This window comes from Dermacentor variabilis, chromosome 8, assembly GCF_050947875.1.
Source record: "Dermacentor variabilis isolate Ectoservices chromosome 8, ASM5094787v1, whole genome shotgun sequence".
Lineage (NCBI taxonomy): Eukaryota > Metazoa > Arthropoda > Arachnida > Ixodida > Ixodidae > Dermacentor > Dermacentor variabilis.
This window is the reverse complement of record NC_134575.1, coordinates 105,570,024-105,586,788: the sequence shown is the minus strand read 5'-3', so window position 1 is coordinate 105,586,788 and position 16,765 is coordinate 105,570,024. Positions and strand designations below refer to the sequence as shown.

The 16,765-nt window shown below is 44.7% G+C and overlaps 1 protein-coding gene across 1 annotated transcript in view; it reads left to right on the top strand.

Moving 5' to 3' along the window:
• The first annotated feature begins 1,756 nt into the window (after nucleotides 1–1,756).
• LOC142590512 (cytochrome P450 3A6-like) overlaps nucleotides 1,757–16,765 on the top strand; it is a 54,569-nt gene continuing 39,560 nt past the window's right edge. Inside the window, exons 1-7 of the mRNA XM_075702698.1 lie at nucleotides 1,757–1,948; nucleotides 4,782–4,881; nucleotides 5,473–5,525; nucleotides 7,466–7,562; nucleotides 8,505–8,630; nucleotides 11,777–12,014; nucleotides 14,624–14,754. Of these exons, the coding sequence (XP_075558813.1) occupies nucleotides 1,872–1,948; nucleotides 4,782–4,881; nucleotides 5,473–5,525; nucleotides 7,466–7,562; nucleotides 8,505–8,630; nucleotides 11,777–12,014; nucleotides 14,624–14,754 (822 nt within the window). The 5' untranslated portion in view covers nucleotides 1,757–1,871. The remainder of the gene's footprint in view (nucleotides 1,949–4,781; nucleotides 4,882–5,472; nucleotides 5,526–7,465; nucleotides 7,563–8,504; nucleotides 8,631–11,776; nucleotides 12,015–14,623; nucleotides 14,755–16,765) is intronic.

The following is a 16,765-nucleotide window of genomic DNA, read 5'->3' as shown; positions in this document are numbered from 1 at the left end:
GTACCGTTCCGTCTGTCACAATGATTCATTTTCTACTAAAACAGCACGGGAAAAGCTGTTTTAGCCTTATTATTACGCGAAAACATGTTTTGTTTAAGTATGAGAACTTGTTATTTCGTGTACGACTATATGTTACGTAAAAAGTATCAGCCAGCCGCTAAAGTTGGAGGACAGACGACAAGGTTTGCGCTCGCTTTGAAACAGTTAGTCTTCTGTTCTTGTTTTTCTTCACTTGGTCATGCATTATAGGTGAGCAGAGATGTAATATGCGTGAATGGAAACATTTTATGAAGAGTTTACTTTCAGAACGCGTTATTTGTATAGCCATATCCACGTTTTAGACGAAGCCTCTTACAAAACCAGCCAACACGAGCCTCGCAGACACATATACCATCGTTCCCATGACGGCACGGTGCCCCCTTAAGAAACTCCCATAGACGGTGGCGCCAGATTTCTGTCTAGGTGTTATAGTGACAAACTCTATGGAAGCGGGCCAGCATAATAAAAACAAAAAGAAAAGAAAAACGTTTAGGAGAGGAGGCGCCGCGCGGCTGCTATTCCTGTTGCCATGACAACGTAAACAATCGTGTTCGCCGCCATTTTGCTTCTGCATCGCCCATTCGTTAGGGCCGTAACTGAAGGGGACCTTGGCGCTAGCGTCGAAAGAGCGTCTGCTCGAAAACGGCCAATGGCAGCCATACGGAGATTCACCCCCCTGGTGTGGCGTCGAAATCCCGATGACGCTAGGAGTTCGCTGTCATTTTCTGCCGGTCAAGTGTTGAATGCATTGCCACATGTCGCGACAGCCGAAACAGACAGCACTCTCCTAGGGCTACCTTCTGCAATCACCACCATTCCGACAGCACACAACCAAGAAATTGGCGTAACGGGCAGGCTCACGAGCGTGAAAGGACGCGTATGCGCGATGCCATGTCTGGAAAAAAAGGTGTTTCCTTCGGGAAAGCACGCAGCTTGGCACGCACTCGCCCGTGCTGTAGGATTTAAAATAAATTATACTATAGTGTTTTACGTGCCAGAACAACGATTTGGTTATGAGGCACGCCGTAGTGGGGTACTGCGGGTTAATTTTGACCACCTCGGGTTCTTTAACGTGCACCTAAATCTAAGTACACGGGTGTTGTTGTTCTTTTTCTTCTTTTTTGCCATTTTGCCCCCCTCGGGATGCGGCCACCGTGGCCAGCATTTTATCCCGCGGCCTCGTGCTTTGGCTGTATGATTTCGTCATTGCCTACACAGAGGTCAGCAACTGAAACACGATGCTCGGACCGTGTGACGCCTTGCACGTTTTGCGTGAACTCCGGGAGATTGCCGAGGGCACCCTGAATGCAGTCAGAATTGATCACAAAGGAACTCGCTTTCACTTGATACCAAAATGCATCACATCGGCGCAAAAGAGCATCGGCAGCCAAGCTCTTCCAATAACGTGTTTCAATCCCTTAGCATTCTGCACATATGCTCAACAATGTGGAACTCCGAATGTAGGTCGAGGTATAGTCTCGCCTAAAGCAAATGTCCTTATCAGCTCTATGAGAACGCGGCACCCTTGCGCTCAGCTCAGCTGAAATGATAAAGACAAATTGCAGCGAACAGAGACGGTAGTGTTATCGTCTGTTTTCCATGGTATAGGCACTGATATAACCGGCGCATAATGTATGCTTGAGATAAGAGTCAAGTGCTGTTCGACCTTCATTGATAGCTGTGGCATTTTCTCCGGCGAGGGCACGTCGTAGAATGGCTTACTGCTTAGTACGACTTTCATTCCCGGATTTTACTCACAGGAGTCTAGTGGTCGCCGGGACATAGGCTTCTATTCTCGCCACGGCTTCTTGTGGCGGCGCCATTGGGTAGCGATGTTGAGCATTGGCGGCGCCCTGCTTGTCGTAGTGGCCATCTGTCTGTGTCAGAGCCTTGGACGATGGTTGATCAGGTAACAATTTTTTTGTTGTTGTTGCAGCGCTACGTGGGGTTGGCGTTCGAGTTTATATCACCCGTTGAGACCCGGCCAACACATTCGTATACGCGACTTCTTTTTGCCAGTCCACTCCGGTGGTGCCAAGTAAATATGCTTAGGAACAATGTCCGAACATAACTATGTTACTGTAGAAGCGACTGCCACTGCCATATCAGCATTGGAGATAGACAGAAATCGTTTTAAAATTACATCGCGTTAAAATAGGTATTACCTATGGATGCAGAGTAGAATTTGGCTATCTCAACAAGAAATGCGCAGAAGATTTTGGCTAACAAGGTGTCCTATAACCTTGATACGTGGCAGTGGTGGTGGTGATAAAAACTTCTTCATTCAAAAATTCAAAGGAAGGCCTGCAGACCTACGTATGCCTCCCATCTCCTATGTCATCTCCTCTATCCGTTCGGCCTAAAGCGGGCAGGCTAGGTACCGCCGTGTAAGGCAATTACGCAATTTCCGTTGCACCTGGAAGTCTGCACAAAAGCTCGAGAAAAACTGTTGCTGCGCTAAAACCTCTGATATTGTGCTGACTATGAAGAAGCTCCTGGATATTCTATGTGGCACCATTTCAGCTCGTTGGGCACTGCGATACACAGGCAGTTTCTCGCTTTATATCATGCACTACAGCAGAATAATACGCCACAATGGACACGACGAAGTTTAGTACGGAAGGTGCTGCAAGTGCCAGCTTGGTGGTTAGCTCAGACTCCAAGTCAAAACTAGAGTTTCAGAGTGATGCACCCCGATATGTTCGCGATGGAGAACCGACACTCCTTACACCGTTATCAAGAGAAGAAGCTGCAAGATAATTCCGTCACATTGTGCGTGACACAGCGTTTGGTTGTTGGGATACTCCGCGGAACTCCAACCGTCATTTGTACAGCCTGTATCCACTATTCCAACTGCAGCTACTACCAGATTTTTTCAAGACATGACGAATCACTGCTGCGTCAGCTGTTCGTCGCAGTAGCCTTCAGTAACTCATACAGTTATGACATTGGAATAGCTTACTCACCCATGTGCGCTAATTACAGACATAAAGAGCTCACGCTTCGATAAACAACGCCACACACTCGAGTGTCCCTTGAGTAGACTGGGCAATCGGCCTTTAACAGAAAGAAAGGTCTGGGGAGCCTGGCCTTAGAGCTAATCAGTTTCGAAAGCCATACAAGCGCATAAGCAGTACACGAAGGCGACAAACTTCAGTGCCCGACTGTAGGTACGTGGCACAGCGCTTAGTGCGGGGTAATGAGCTATGCTCATTTGCTCTCGCTCTTTCTTTCACTACCCCATCCTCTCCCCACAAGTAAGGTAGCAAAATAGACAAAGTCTGGTTAACCTGCCTGCCTTATCTCCCTTCCACTATTTCTCTTTCTTTATCAAAGCTTCTCAGAAATATCGGCGCCTAAGTATCACACAAATACTGTATAGTTTCAGTGGCGGAAAAACGTGCATTGCGCAGGCTCCCGAGAACGTGTTGTACTAGAGTGGGCGTCAAGCCTAATTACATTAGGCGCGATGGACCGGGCAGATCAAATGCAATAACTGGCCAATGAGTGTGGTGACACGTGCGTTGTTACAACACTGAGCCTAGACACAAGACACATTGCGAAACTCACCGTGGTGCCTATGGCATTCGTCTACGGAGCTTGAAGTCGCGGGTTCAGTCTAGTCTACTATGGCCGCATTTGAACGGAATCCAAATACTAAGACGCCTGTGTGCTTACATATAAGGACACATTAAAAAACGTACCGTATCGTAGTTTAAGCACATAAAACTCCAGAAATTCATTTTACTCCTATCGTGAAGAAACTCCCCGTGGAATGGTATTTGACGACGTTGTTCTATGATGCAGTCTTTCTCTGCTTATATATTTTGCCCCCACCCAACAAGCTTTACTTCGAAGGCAGCGCCTGCATCTTCGTACCCCCGTGAAGGAAACAAACAAAATAACAGAGGGCCTGACGTTACGTTTTTGAAGCCGGAAATGCAGCCATGTTGTTGTGTCATCTCTCACTGCGCCTCCAATGAGCTCGCCGGAGCAAATAGGCGAGAGCTTTATAGTTGCATTGCTACGAGCCGCCAGAAGTATGCGCTGCCGATGCGCGTCGGAACAAAGCCTGCGAAACTGCTGTAACATCTTTAGTGAAGCAGCCGTGCTCCGGTAATTTTCGGTGGCACGTTAAAGAGGACCATGAAAGCCTTCGCCGTGATTGTTTGTGTGTCAGTTGCTTGCTGACACACACACACACACACACATAGACCCAAAACACAACTGTCAATCTCATACACACCATGCTCTAAAGTCAGCTTGTCTCGCGAACAGAATGTGCTTCGAGAAAGACTTGGGCCGAAAAAGATTATCTCACTTTTTAGAGGCACAGAGCAGCAGAAGAGTTCAGAAGCGCTCTTCATATGGTAACGTTTACGTTTGGCGAACCAGTCACAGTGCTCATTTGCTAGAAACACGTATGACTTCAGCCACACTTACTCTGACGCGTCTCTGCTGGCCGGGTCCTCCCCTACGTTTTCCTTCCTCCATGCTAATCCGTAATTTTTGTCCCGTTTATGCGCTGTTTGCCTACAATGATTTTTAATTAAAGGCAGCACATTCTCTGTTCCTTTCTTGTGGTCTAGCGCACTCATTTGTTGCACTTGAGTGTCTTTCCTCCAATATTAAAGAAGGCGAAGTTTTCTTTCTTTTTTATTTATGTGCTAAGTTGCTTACCCTATACGCAGTATTGCCGTGAGCAAGTCACGTCGAGCACACCTTGTCGTTTATTTCCACAGGCAGCGTCGTAAATGCTTCAACGCTTTTGATGGCACGGGAGTACCAACCGTGCCGCTCCGCAGCCTCATCAGCGGCAACACGAATGAATTCTGGGAACCCGTAAGTACAACAAATGTGCTAAGATTGGAAAACGCGTGCCTTTTGTGAAGGGTTTATTCGATGCATGTGAAATGACATACAGAGAACGCTTGTTATCGATTGGTATGATTATGTTTTGTCCTGCTATTGCTCTATTAGCATAGTTTTATTTACATTATATTTATTTCCACAACCTCTGTCTGCAACTGGGATTACAGGCGAACTAAGTACGCTGAATAATCACTAAAACACAGAAGCGAACACTATAGCACTATTTATGTTACATTGTTACGGGTAAGAAGTCTGGAAGTATTCACGAACAGCATTCTTCAACTATGATGCGTCTTAAAAAATAAAGCTTCAATTGATGCTTAGTAAAACAATTTAACTGAAGCCGCGCTTATATTCTAGCTCCGTTGGCAGATCCAAATCTACCCCGACTGCTACATTTGCGGCACCATAACCTAACGTCATGAGCTTAAATAGCTTGCCAATTAAGCAACAAAGGCGAAACAGCCTAAATCGGTTATGTTTTTTCTTAGTTAATCTTGTTAGTTAATCTTAGTTAAGCTTGTATCAAAAATGATTGCGTCGAACGCCTTGTTGTTGCAGACTGTCATCGAAAGGCTGGATGAATGGGTGAAAGGATATGGCAACGTTTTTGGGTCAGTACATTTTACAGCAATATGTGCGCACGTCACGTGTAAATATCATGTATATTACATGCTTTACTTATGCACAGCTGCTTGCGTCGCCCCAGCAGGCAGAAATATTGCTTGAGCAATACAATCACTCTCTATAATCTTAACGTCTGTGTAGGCTCCTTGATTTAAGGAGCCTACACGATTTTACCTGCACTCAATGCTTTATCCTATGAGGCACGTTGAAAAATTCCGAAGCTGGTAATAATGGCGATACTTGTTCAATAGGGAGGCGCAAGCATTGATGTGAAGTGATTACTTGATGGCCATAATCATGGGGGTGCAGCACCGTGAAGGCAGCTTCAGTTGCTCGGTGTGCTGAACGAAGGATGGCTACTGTTATACAGTAAAACACGTTGTGGGGCTAGTTGGTGCATAGCTTTCAATAGGTGAAGCGCCAATAGTGACGGCACACAAGAAGCAATACAGGCAGGACAAGGCGCCTTGTCCTGTCTGTATTTATTTTTGTGTACCGTCACTATTGGCGCTTCACCTATTGAAAGCTACTGTTATACGTCGTCTCTAAAACATAGCGTTCATGATGTGTCTCCGCGTTGCGCACTTGCCAGAACTTTGCCTTTGACATCTGTTTTGTGACCCAGAGAGAGAGCCGTTCATGTGATATGGATAGTAGTCGCGAGGTTCTTTGTTTAACAGGGCCTTTGCGCACTGGTGATACGAGCTGAGGTCTTCAGCTATTTGTGTGCAGAGCACGGATAATTTATCCTGAGGGACCATGCTGTGTGCAGTCTTGTCTTTAGAGTCGGAAACATGGTAAACTGTACGTTCTAACCGCTGCTGAGTCAGCTGGAACCTATATTGTCTTGGTGGAATCTGTCGAAAATTTGTTCGATGCGTTCCTGGTACAAGTGGTACAAGGCTTCTGCGGTCACGTGCTTCGCTAGAAGGGCTAATAACATCACGGTTGTACCGCACACATTTACGACGATGACACTAACAATCTGGTAGTGTGCTACAAAAAAAAAGTGCCTTGACATGAACGAGAAATTATTGAAAGCTTATCTTGTGTGTCAGTGTACCTGCGTGAATAAATATAACAAGTTTTTGTACTTACGGTTAACTGTTACTCGCAACATGTTATCTCGAAGCACCTCCTATTATTGTTAGATCTGGAAAATTATAGCCCCATCAAGAGCGCACACGGAGTGCATCTAACAAAGGCAAACAGGGTTTAAAAAGATAAAAATACTGAGTCTCTCCTTTTAGGTGCCCCAAAGCGAAGTATCTAAAGTCAACACAAAGAGGTATATTTAAGAGCAACTTTTATACGATTGACATATTGTGAGCCTTCCCTGCTGCACCAGTGCTTGTTCTTGTCTCCAGAATACACGCACAAAGGCCACCACTCTTGGAGTCTCTTTTGAGCGTAGATCATTGCAATAATTGTGCAGCACTGCTATTGCAAGAGATCGCAGTGTTCGGCATCCTCGAATCCCAAGTGCACGTGCTGCAGTTGCTTGAAATGAAATCGAAGTGGTGGCCAGTCGAGAATTAAGTTTTCCTTTCATGCGCTCTAACGTTGGTGAAGCAGGGGATGAAGTGGCGAGTTGACTACAATAATATTACGTCAGCGGCGAGAACCGCAGTCGTAAGTGCGACGGAATGGACGGTCAGACAGAATAAACCCAGTTTTGAGCACTGAACTGCTATCGCACAAAAAGAAACAAGGCTGTATTGGTGGTCCAAAGGTTGCTGCCGTTCTGCTGTCGATAGAAATATTTGATTTGAGTGGACCGTTTCTGGTGCTAGAGACGCTGTTAAGCAGTTTCTTTCTTAAACTTCATGCATGCGGAATCGGTTCGTTGCCATTCACAAATGTTGGTATTTTCGTAGTTTCTTTTTTTCGAATACCTGAACCATTTATTCGTGAATGCGCTTCCCAGATTCTTCATTGGTGATACGCCATTCATGGTGGTCAAGGATCTGGACATGATAAACGAAATATTCATCAAGGAGGCAAACAAGTTTTCAAGTCGTGGTGTAAGTAAAACGTCTGCTAATATCGAGGCACTTCGTCTTTTGACTTGTCGTCAGCTTTAGGCCAGAAAAGACAGAGTAGGGAAATATGCCAGGTTGATTTTCTCGTACTGGATCTAATGAGCATCTTTCTTTTCATTTAGCTAAACTGGGCGCTGCAGTGCGTGCGAAATAATTTTTTTATACCTGAAGTTTGGGAGATGTTGGCGCCACAAATTCGTGCGGCCTTTGTCTTTCCAAGCACAAATGCGTATATTGAAGGCCACGGGTATGGAAATTCTCGGGAAACTTAAGTTTCCTAAGAACACACTCTAACTTAAAGTCCACTCATACAAATAAGTAAAGCACTCCGTATTCCTGTCATTTCACCTAAAGAAATGCAGGAACAAAACGCAGAAACATAAAGCGTAGTTATATATCTAGAATAAAGCCAGGGCGCAGAAAAAAGGCGGATAATGTTCACACGAAGCCACACGAATTCAGGCACAGACTGAAACAAAGGCCGGCGGAATTAAACAACAATCATATACAGAGCGCTTACAACACACGATAAATACTCTACTCACTATTTTTGGTGAAGTATCGGCCCCAAATAGTGCTACGGAGAGCAGCGCCCTTTTCTGATCAGCACCTGTCGCTTGAAATACTGAACAAATCACACGGCGCTAACGTTGTACCTTTGCATAGCGAATCACATGAATTTATAACTGCTCACTACCTTAAACGCCGTTGGCCGTGAATGTTTTCACGGAACGTTGTTTGAAGGAATGCGATGTGTAACACATTCTTTGTGCGCCAGTCGCGAAGGCTGTCGGGCGCGTCAGTATGACGTTTTGTTTACGTTGTTTCTGAATGCGAATTCAGTCTTCGCTTTCGTTATAGTATTTTTTAAACATTTTGCTAGGAACAGGCTGCAACACTGTGTTTAAAACGTTTTTTTCTAAGCGCATGTTTCACATCTACGAGCAAGACCCGCTCTTCGCCAAGTACCTAATCTTCTCCAAGGGTTCTGCGTGGAAGCGTTCTCGAAACTGCATGTCGCAGTTCTTCACGTCATCGAAGCTTAGAGCGGTAAGTGATCGCACGCAAGGAACCCTAATGAAGGGCTCTGAGGTGGTGTCACTATTACAGCTTACTGTTATGACCACGAACAACAAAATTCGATATAGAATCCGGCCTGATTAGGCAATAACTTCACGCCACTAAAGGTTCGTTTTTAAACAGTGCCAGTGTGTCGCCCTGTCCCATGCAACTGTGCTTATGTAATCGGATGACTTTGATGGATAGGGTTTTACGTGCCAAAACCACTATGTGATTATGACGCACCCATTAGTTGGGCACTCGGGGAATTTGGACCACCTGGGGTTCTTTATAACGTGCACCTAAACCTAAGTGCACGGGTGTTTTTGATTTTCTCCCCCGTTGAATTGCGGCCGCCATGGCCGCGATTCGATACACTCAACTCGTGCTTAGCAGCCCAACACCACAGCCACTAAGCAACCACGGCGGGTAATGGGATGGCTTGTAGAGCTGGTTGGCACTTCATTATTTGTAAACAAAAGTGCTGGGACGACAAGACAAAGTGCAGCGTAGCGACTACAAGCCCTAATTTGAAGCGCTCGTAAGGTATACGTGTTCTTTTTATGTAATTCGTTATCCCAGCCCGTTTGCCAATGTATATGCGTAGCAGGCTTTTAAATTTTACGCAACATATATGTTCTCGCCAGAAAAGCGTTGCGGTATCCTGCAATGACATTTGTGCATTCTGTTTAGAAAAGCAACAAAGTTACAGAAATTAGTTCTCTTAAAGAATGGCTCCTGTAGCATCCCTCACAGTATGGAATTTGGTTTTTTTTTGTTATGCGCATGAGTGGTTAGTACGCAAGTGTACATTTATTACTACGTCACGTAACGAATTTTGTTGCAAAAATACCCATGAGCATGTCTTCAACGCTTCCATACCAGACACTTCGCGAACCTTCGTCATGCTTTACGCGAATTACTCGGTACTTTTGCACAATGCATAAAAAATGAGCCACCGAGGTTTGATTCTGTTGTGGTTGATCGATAGTGGAATATGTTCGACGCAATTGGTCCTAGTTTAGTGTTGCTCGCTCAGTTTCGGCAATAAAATGTTTTCTTTTTCGATTCTTCGTGGTAGTGTTTCTACTTACATATCTGAATTTTGCATGTTTACGTATATAAACAAACGCTCACACAAACATACCTTGTTATGTGCATTTTGAGGTTCTTCAGATGACCTCGAATCTGCTTTTCCTTCGAATATTTTAAGAATCCCGAAAATGTTGTGCCCAAATACAAATGCATCTCCAAAGTCCTAACTCAATAATGAGAGCTTCTTAAAGGCCTCTCATTTAGAGAACGCCACGGTGAACTTTGCGAAGACGAACCAAGGACGAAGTCGTATGAACAGATTGTTTTTTTTGTTTGTTTCTTACATACTACGAACTTTGGCAAGACAACAACGTGCAGAATAAAGTAAACGTAGGGCGTAGTAGAAATAATGTCTTAGTTTCGTCAATGCTATTAATTTAGCGGCAGCATAAAATAGTAAGAAAATATTGCTTTCTCAAGGTTGCTAAATGGGCAGTATAAAATTGCAGAGGGCAGTTTCGTGTTAACACTTTGCATAATATCTTTGAATTACGGAAAGATCAAAGCGATCCAGATGCAGCAACACGCAACAAGCCAAGCTGCGCAGCCAAATCCAGCAAGAGATATTTCGATGCCTGCTGTTTTATTAGTTACCATGGGGGTAGGCAAAATCGAGAACATTTTTCGAAGGGGGTGGTTTCGGAAGCTTCTGAAGTGGGCTTAAATCAATCGAGCCTATTTATTAGTTTAAAATTAACCTTTGTATCCGTTGTCGAAAACATTGTAATTCCGCAACATGGCGCAAAAGGAGAAATTAGTTTTGCACGATGAAGTTTACGTGCGATGAACAAGGACAATGAACACAGCTATGCAGCCTGATAACTGATGTACAAGAAAATTTGCTAGTTTTGCGGAAACGTTTTAAATTCAACATGAATGATACTAAATATCGTGCCTGTGTTAGCCCATTCCAAAATTTAATATTTCTGTAAGAACCAAGGAAAGTTTCAAGAATATGAAACTCATCAAACGCATCATACACATTCGAAATCGCTAAAGCCATACATTGGCAGGACCAACTTGTTTATGTTTACTTCCTTATAAATCTTGTGGGCTGGAACAGTTTACCCGAAAAATGCCTTCATTATGTATGGTAAACTGAAGCTTCTATCTTGCAATATTCGTTGTTCATTAGTTCCCTTTGATAAAAGTTTTACTTCTGCGTGCTTTTTTTGTGCATTGCCATATTTGGTCGTGTGTATCCCACCTGTTTTGTGTTCGGCAAAATGTTTCTTTCTGATGTACTTTGTTTGCCTATCCTGCTCATGTCTTTATGTCTACAGTATCTAATGAATAGGAAAATAAATTAATAAATTAATTCATCTCCTACAACTTTGGTTCAGTGTTTAAACACGAAGACGTTGGTGAAAATTGGGCAATGAGCAAGTAAAAAAAATATATATCTTACATACCATGCGCATAGTTTAGCGTGTAGTTCTAAGAGGGGTGGAGACATAAAAATTTTCGTTCATGCGTTCTTCAATTCAAGCGTTGCGTACTGCTTCAGGAAGCACGATATACACCGCGGGATTCATATATACCCGATAAATAATTTATTAATGGCATTATTATACCGAGCGGTTTCGGTTTCTGAGCTCCGGGTGATGCTATGACGTCATAGGAGAGGAAACGCAACACGGCTTAGTCACGTGGGTGACAAAAATAGTGACGTAAAACTATGCTGCGTCGTCTGCTCGCGCGTACGTGTCCTCTGCCAGCAGAGGTAAACAACAGGCGATTCAAAGTGCATGTCGCGATTATTATAACTATTGCGAAGAGCGACAACGGTAAGAAAATATTGCGGCTTGTGATAGACGGTGATTCATTCCGAAGCGCCGTAAGGTTTAGCTTCGAAGTGAACCGGAAAAGGCTATAGCGACGATATCGGCGGCGCCGAACGATCAGAGGCGGTGAGGCTGCCGTCAGTGCCAGAGCGACCATTCCTCGGTCGCTGGCCGCTTCACCCTACGGCTGCCGCACAAATGGGTCCCGGGCGCTAGCGTATTTAGAGTGACACGGGCACCCGCTTATTCCCACCCCAGGTGATGCCGTCATTGCTGCACGCCCAGAAGCAGTTCATCGATGTTCTGGGCGAGCACGCTGACCGCGGCGTTGACGTGGACATCAGCAGCCTCTGCGAGCGCTTCACCTTCGACGTGATTGGCAAGGCAGCGTACGGCATCGACACGGGCGTGCAACGGAATCCTGACCACCCGTTGTTCAAGGGTGCCCTCGCCGTCCTCCCGAATCTGAATTCGGGCTTCTTTTACCACTTTGGCCGTGAGTGAAAACAAGTAGGGAACCAGCGAGCAAAACTTGAGTCACGTAAGCCGCGCTAGAAAGAGCAATATGATGCCAGTTATCAGATCGCAATTGAACTCCTATTTAATTTTGAAGTGACAGCTGTTCTTCTTTTTTAGCTGGCTCCTGGGCTTTCCTGTTTGACACAGGAGCAAAGCCCACGCGGAGGTCTACGCAAGGATATCGCACGACGCAATGAATAGCGCAACGTCTCCGCGCCTGGTGAAAAATGACAAAACGCGGGTTTGTTGCGTGTTCACGATACGCAGCTACTGCAGATGCAGTCGGAGAGTTCCCCCGCTCCTGCGCCACTTGTGAAGCGTAGTGATGCGCGATTTTAGTGATGCGTAAAACACCTCAATCTCCAAAAGTAGCGCCAACCACTTCCCTCCCACTCCGCTCCACTCACGCGCTCGGTGTGGCCTCGACAGTGGCGCCATCTATGCTGGTCCTGCCGCAGCAGACGACGGCTAACGCGCTACCGGAGGAAATACGCGGAAAAGTCAAGCCCTGCGGAGTAATTTGTGAAGCCGGTAACTTTTTGGGAGGTCGTCGGTCGGTAACTGTCGTGTTGGAATAGCGCAAGAAAATAGAAAAAAAGAACCATTATTTACGGCGTAAATCGCCCGCACATTGAGAGTCTGTGTTGCTGAAACACGATGCATGCTTATCGTGTGCTCAAACACGCGCGTAATTACCTCAGTTACAGGTTTTTACTGCTTGAAAGTATGTGTACGTGGTTTCGTAGGTTCATTTACGTACCTCCAGAATGCGTTTGTTCGGCTGGCGCGTGAGAATTTCCAACTGTCTGGGGCCAGCAACGCCTACCAACAGGGTCGCTTCTGCTCCTCGCCTTTTACAGATACGTGTAGCTCATGCACGGGTTATGGCGGCCATGAGAAACGTTCTCACGCGTAGACAGTATTGATAATTTCAACAATGAACCAGCACATGGAATCGTTTTGTTTTATTTATTTATTACAGTGCAAATAGTTGCAATTTGATAGCAAGAATGAACTTTATGGAACAACTGAGCAGTGGTTCGAAATATAATTATCCCCCCCTCTCATTCGCACTAGTAACATGTTTATTAAAGTGTTTATGTTATATCTGTATACTACGCGCATCTGTATTCTCTTGCATTGTAAATTTCGGCAGGGAAGCACTGTTGCTTTAACTTGAGCACTCAGGGCACACAAGATAGAGAAAGAAAATGATTCTTGGGTTTTACGTGCCAAAAATACGATGATTATAGGCACGCCGCAATGGGCGACTCCGAATTATTCTTGACCAGCTGGGGTTCTGTAACGTGCCTCAATGAAGGGGACCCGGGCGTCTTTGCATATCGCGCTGACCGAAATGCTGCCTCCGCTACCTTCCGCGGTCAACCCGTCTGCGCGTACTTTCGCCACACTGTGCCAGCAATGGCAGTCGGAGCGCGCTGGAAAGAAAAAAAATATACAAACGCGTGATGCCTGCTTCCACGTGACACAAATTGGCCAATGGAGGAGCGGAGGTGACGCGCGGCAGTCGGCGTGGAGGAGGAAACGCCGGGGAGAGCAGAGTGGCAGAAAGATCTAAGAATGGCGCTACTTTTGGAAAATTGAGGCGCTTTAGTGAAGCGCGCCAAGCAACACTCTCTCGCGGTGTTCTAGAAAACTAAGATGTGTGTCACGTGACTCAGCTCTCCACAACAGGGCAGAGGTCAGTGGTGCACGCGCGCGCGGCATTGTGTCTACGTGCGAATAGGAATATTGAACACGGAATAGAATACGAGTATAGAATAGTGCCAGAGACAAATGGAATCGAATCGAATACCCAGTATTTCTTTTGAATACCTTTTCAATGTTGAAGTGCCTTTCTCAGCAATAATACGAAACGATCTTCACGTCCTGCATATTGACAACGTTATTAACGTCCTGCCGTTACATTGCATTTCATGAAGCGTTATTCATTAAACGCACAAATGGATCATTGGGAGCAAATAAAAAGATTCTTAGCATGCTCAGAACTCAACGGGGAATGCGAATGGCGAAAGTCTAGCCGTAAAAGCATGGCTCCCTGAGCAACGTAAGGCGCCGCACTGCGCAGGTACTCGTGTTTCATGCCTGTTGTCGACACCACCTTAACATTTGTTCCGTACTTGGACCAAGCTTACGCTTAATTCAGGGTAGCTGGCGATTCCAAACGTACACGTTTTTAACGATGAATATTCGTATTTATAACTGTTCCAAAAAGAGAAAACTTTAACTAAAAGGGTGGGCTTTTCAAATGAATGTGGTAACCTTCAACCGAAGCTGTTGCTATACAAATTGGCGACTGAAAGTCGCGGTAGTACCCAAAGAAATGTTTTTTTTTTTCATTTTCAGAAACGATGTGCTTTTTATCCTAACCGACCACACTATATTCAACTCGGACCATTCAACTTGTTGCTTGAGGCAGTTCTTAACAATGTTGCCTCAAATGTGTTTCCAGCTGCACTTAGGGAACCAAATATTTCACTAGACTTTGGTTGGTTCGCTGGCTAATCGCCCTAACATTTTGCTGAAAATACCAAACTATAAGGAGTGTCATATGACCCTTTTCAGAGAACCTCTACCATTGGCAATGGCTCCTGAAATTGGCTTTCATGGTCATCGGCTGTGTCAGCAGCAATCCTCTTGCAGAAATGACCAAAAAAGTCACAGAAGTCATTCGATACCGACGAAAAAATCCGCAGGTGCGTGATGTAATCTAACTTGGAATTTGGGACTGCGGATCAGTTGTACAAATAGATAGCACTACTAAATCACTTCTAAATGTGACGTCTCTCGGAAGCCTAAATTTTTGGACGAGAGTTCATGGGTTTAGAGCAAGTGACATTCGCCAGGTGAAACCTAATTATGCTCAATTTATATTTACTCATGTTCCTGTGATTATTTTGGTATACAGAACCTAATGCGTAATAAGCAGAGTTGTACGCAAGGAATCAGATGTAATTATTTGGTTGTACTCAATTACGTTTTGCAGTAATTTTGTAATCTGCTAATAACATTGTGTAGTCATTAACGCGCTAGCAATATTTCCATTACTTTTTTTCACTATCCAATTGTATATAACGAGTTGCATTTCTGACAAGTAACGCATCTGGGAAGAGGTATATTGCCTGCAGAGTGCGAAGGGATGAAATAATGTAAATTGCTTAATTACCACCTAGGCTTAAATAATGACCTGCAGCTGCACCTCAGTCACCTGAACATAGAACGCTTTCAGCCTGCAGATTAATACTATTCTGTTGGAAGACTAGCGCCAGAGAATTTCTCTTATAATACCATTTTCTCCCTCTTTTCTGAAATTGCTCATAGACGGCCCTCATAGCTAGTAAAAGCTGCTTCTCCATTGGTCTTTTATGGTCATTGCACACATCTCATAAAAAACGAGGCAAGAGTACCAAATAAAATTTGGAAAAGCAGATCTTGTGAATAGAAACAACGTGCAAAGGGCTGCATAGTAGGCACTGGAAGAGCCAGGCCACCTTGTTCTATTTGCTGTACTTGTGTACTGTTATTAAAAGCAGGAAGGAAAGTAAGATTGAAGTAATCGAGAACCGATTAGTAATGGCTTAGTTACTTTAGTGGGGCAGTAATTGTTAACTGCAATGAGTTACATTTTTAGACAGAAATACTTGTAATTGTAATAGGCTATTACATTTCTGCAAATACTACAAATCTCTTACTAGGCACGGTTAGGATAGAAGCGTGTAAGAACATCCGTTTTCGTAGTACATCCCTTCGTCTGTGCCGCCACCTTTACACTCTCATCTGCCACCCCTGGTTTAGGTGTCATGAAGCAACGCCGAGTGCTTTCTACAAGTGTGTTGGAAGTACCATGCAGCGCGGACAACCTTTTTCAGCACTTCTAGTGCGAGATAACACCGATATGTTTATAACCCAAACGCACGCGCACCATTTCTCGCATGTTTGTTTTGAAGACCGTGGGTTCGTTTTACGCTTAAGAAATAAATTACTAACAGAAAAGTTCATTCTAAGTGCGGCTTGTTCAAACTCGCCCCCACAATTCCGGTAAGGCTAATCGCGCGTAGCCAGAGAGTGTATTATTGAAGATGGATGTCAATCAGCCACTGAGATGCGCCAGTGGGTGCCTCTGCTGCTACAGTTGAGCAAGAAAAATGACGAACTGTGGCAAGCGCTACCAGCCATCATGTATTCTTAGGCTATGCTCAAGTATCCTTCTTAGATAACGATGAATATCACAGCGCTTGATTTAGCCATGGTCTCAGCGAATTGAAGCACAGCTAGTCTATCATTTAACGCCTACCCCCTGTTATGGGTCCATAGCTACATCTTCAGTAGCATTGAATCTAGATGATGAAACAGGCCAGTTTGAACGGACACGTGATCGTAGCCTGCAAGTATTCAAGGGTAGCAAACATCGGCGTTTTCGTGATCATTATGAATGCTTACTCGTCCTTGGTATAGCAATTGGAGCTATACGAAATTTGCTATCGTATCCGGCATTCATGGTTCGGATGCGCGGGAAAACGAGGCGATTGAAGTGATGGGGCGCAATCTCTAAGCGTAAAATAGTTTCTGAATGCAGGCCTTCACTTATAGATGGAAGCAAATGACAGCAATCAGTACTAAGAGAGTTGCCTGCAGCCACACTTGCTGTAGTACAATGTATTGTTTCTGCAAGCCAGAAGTTCACAGAAAGATGGAGACTTGGAAGTT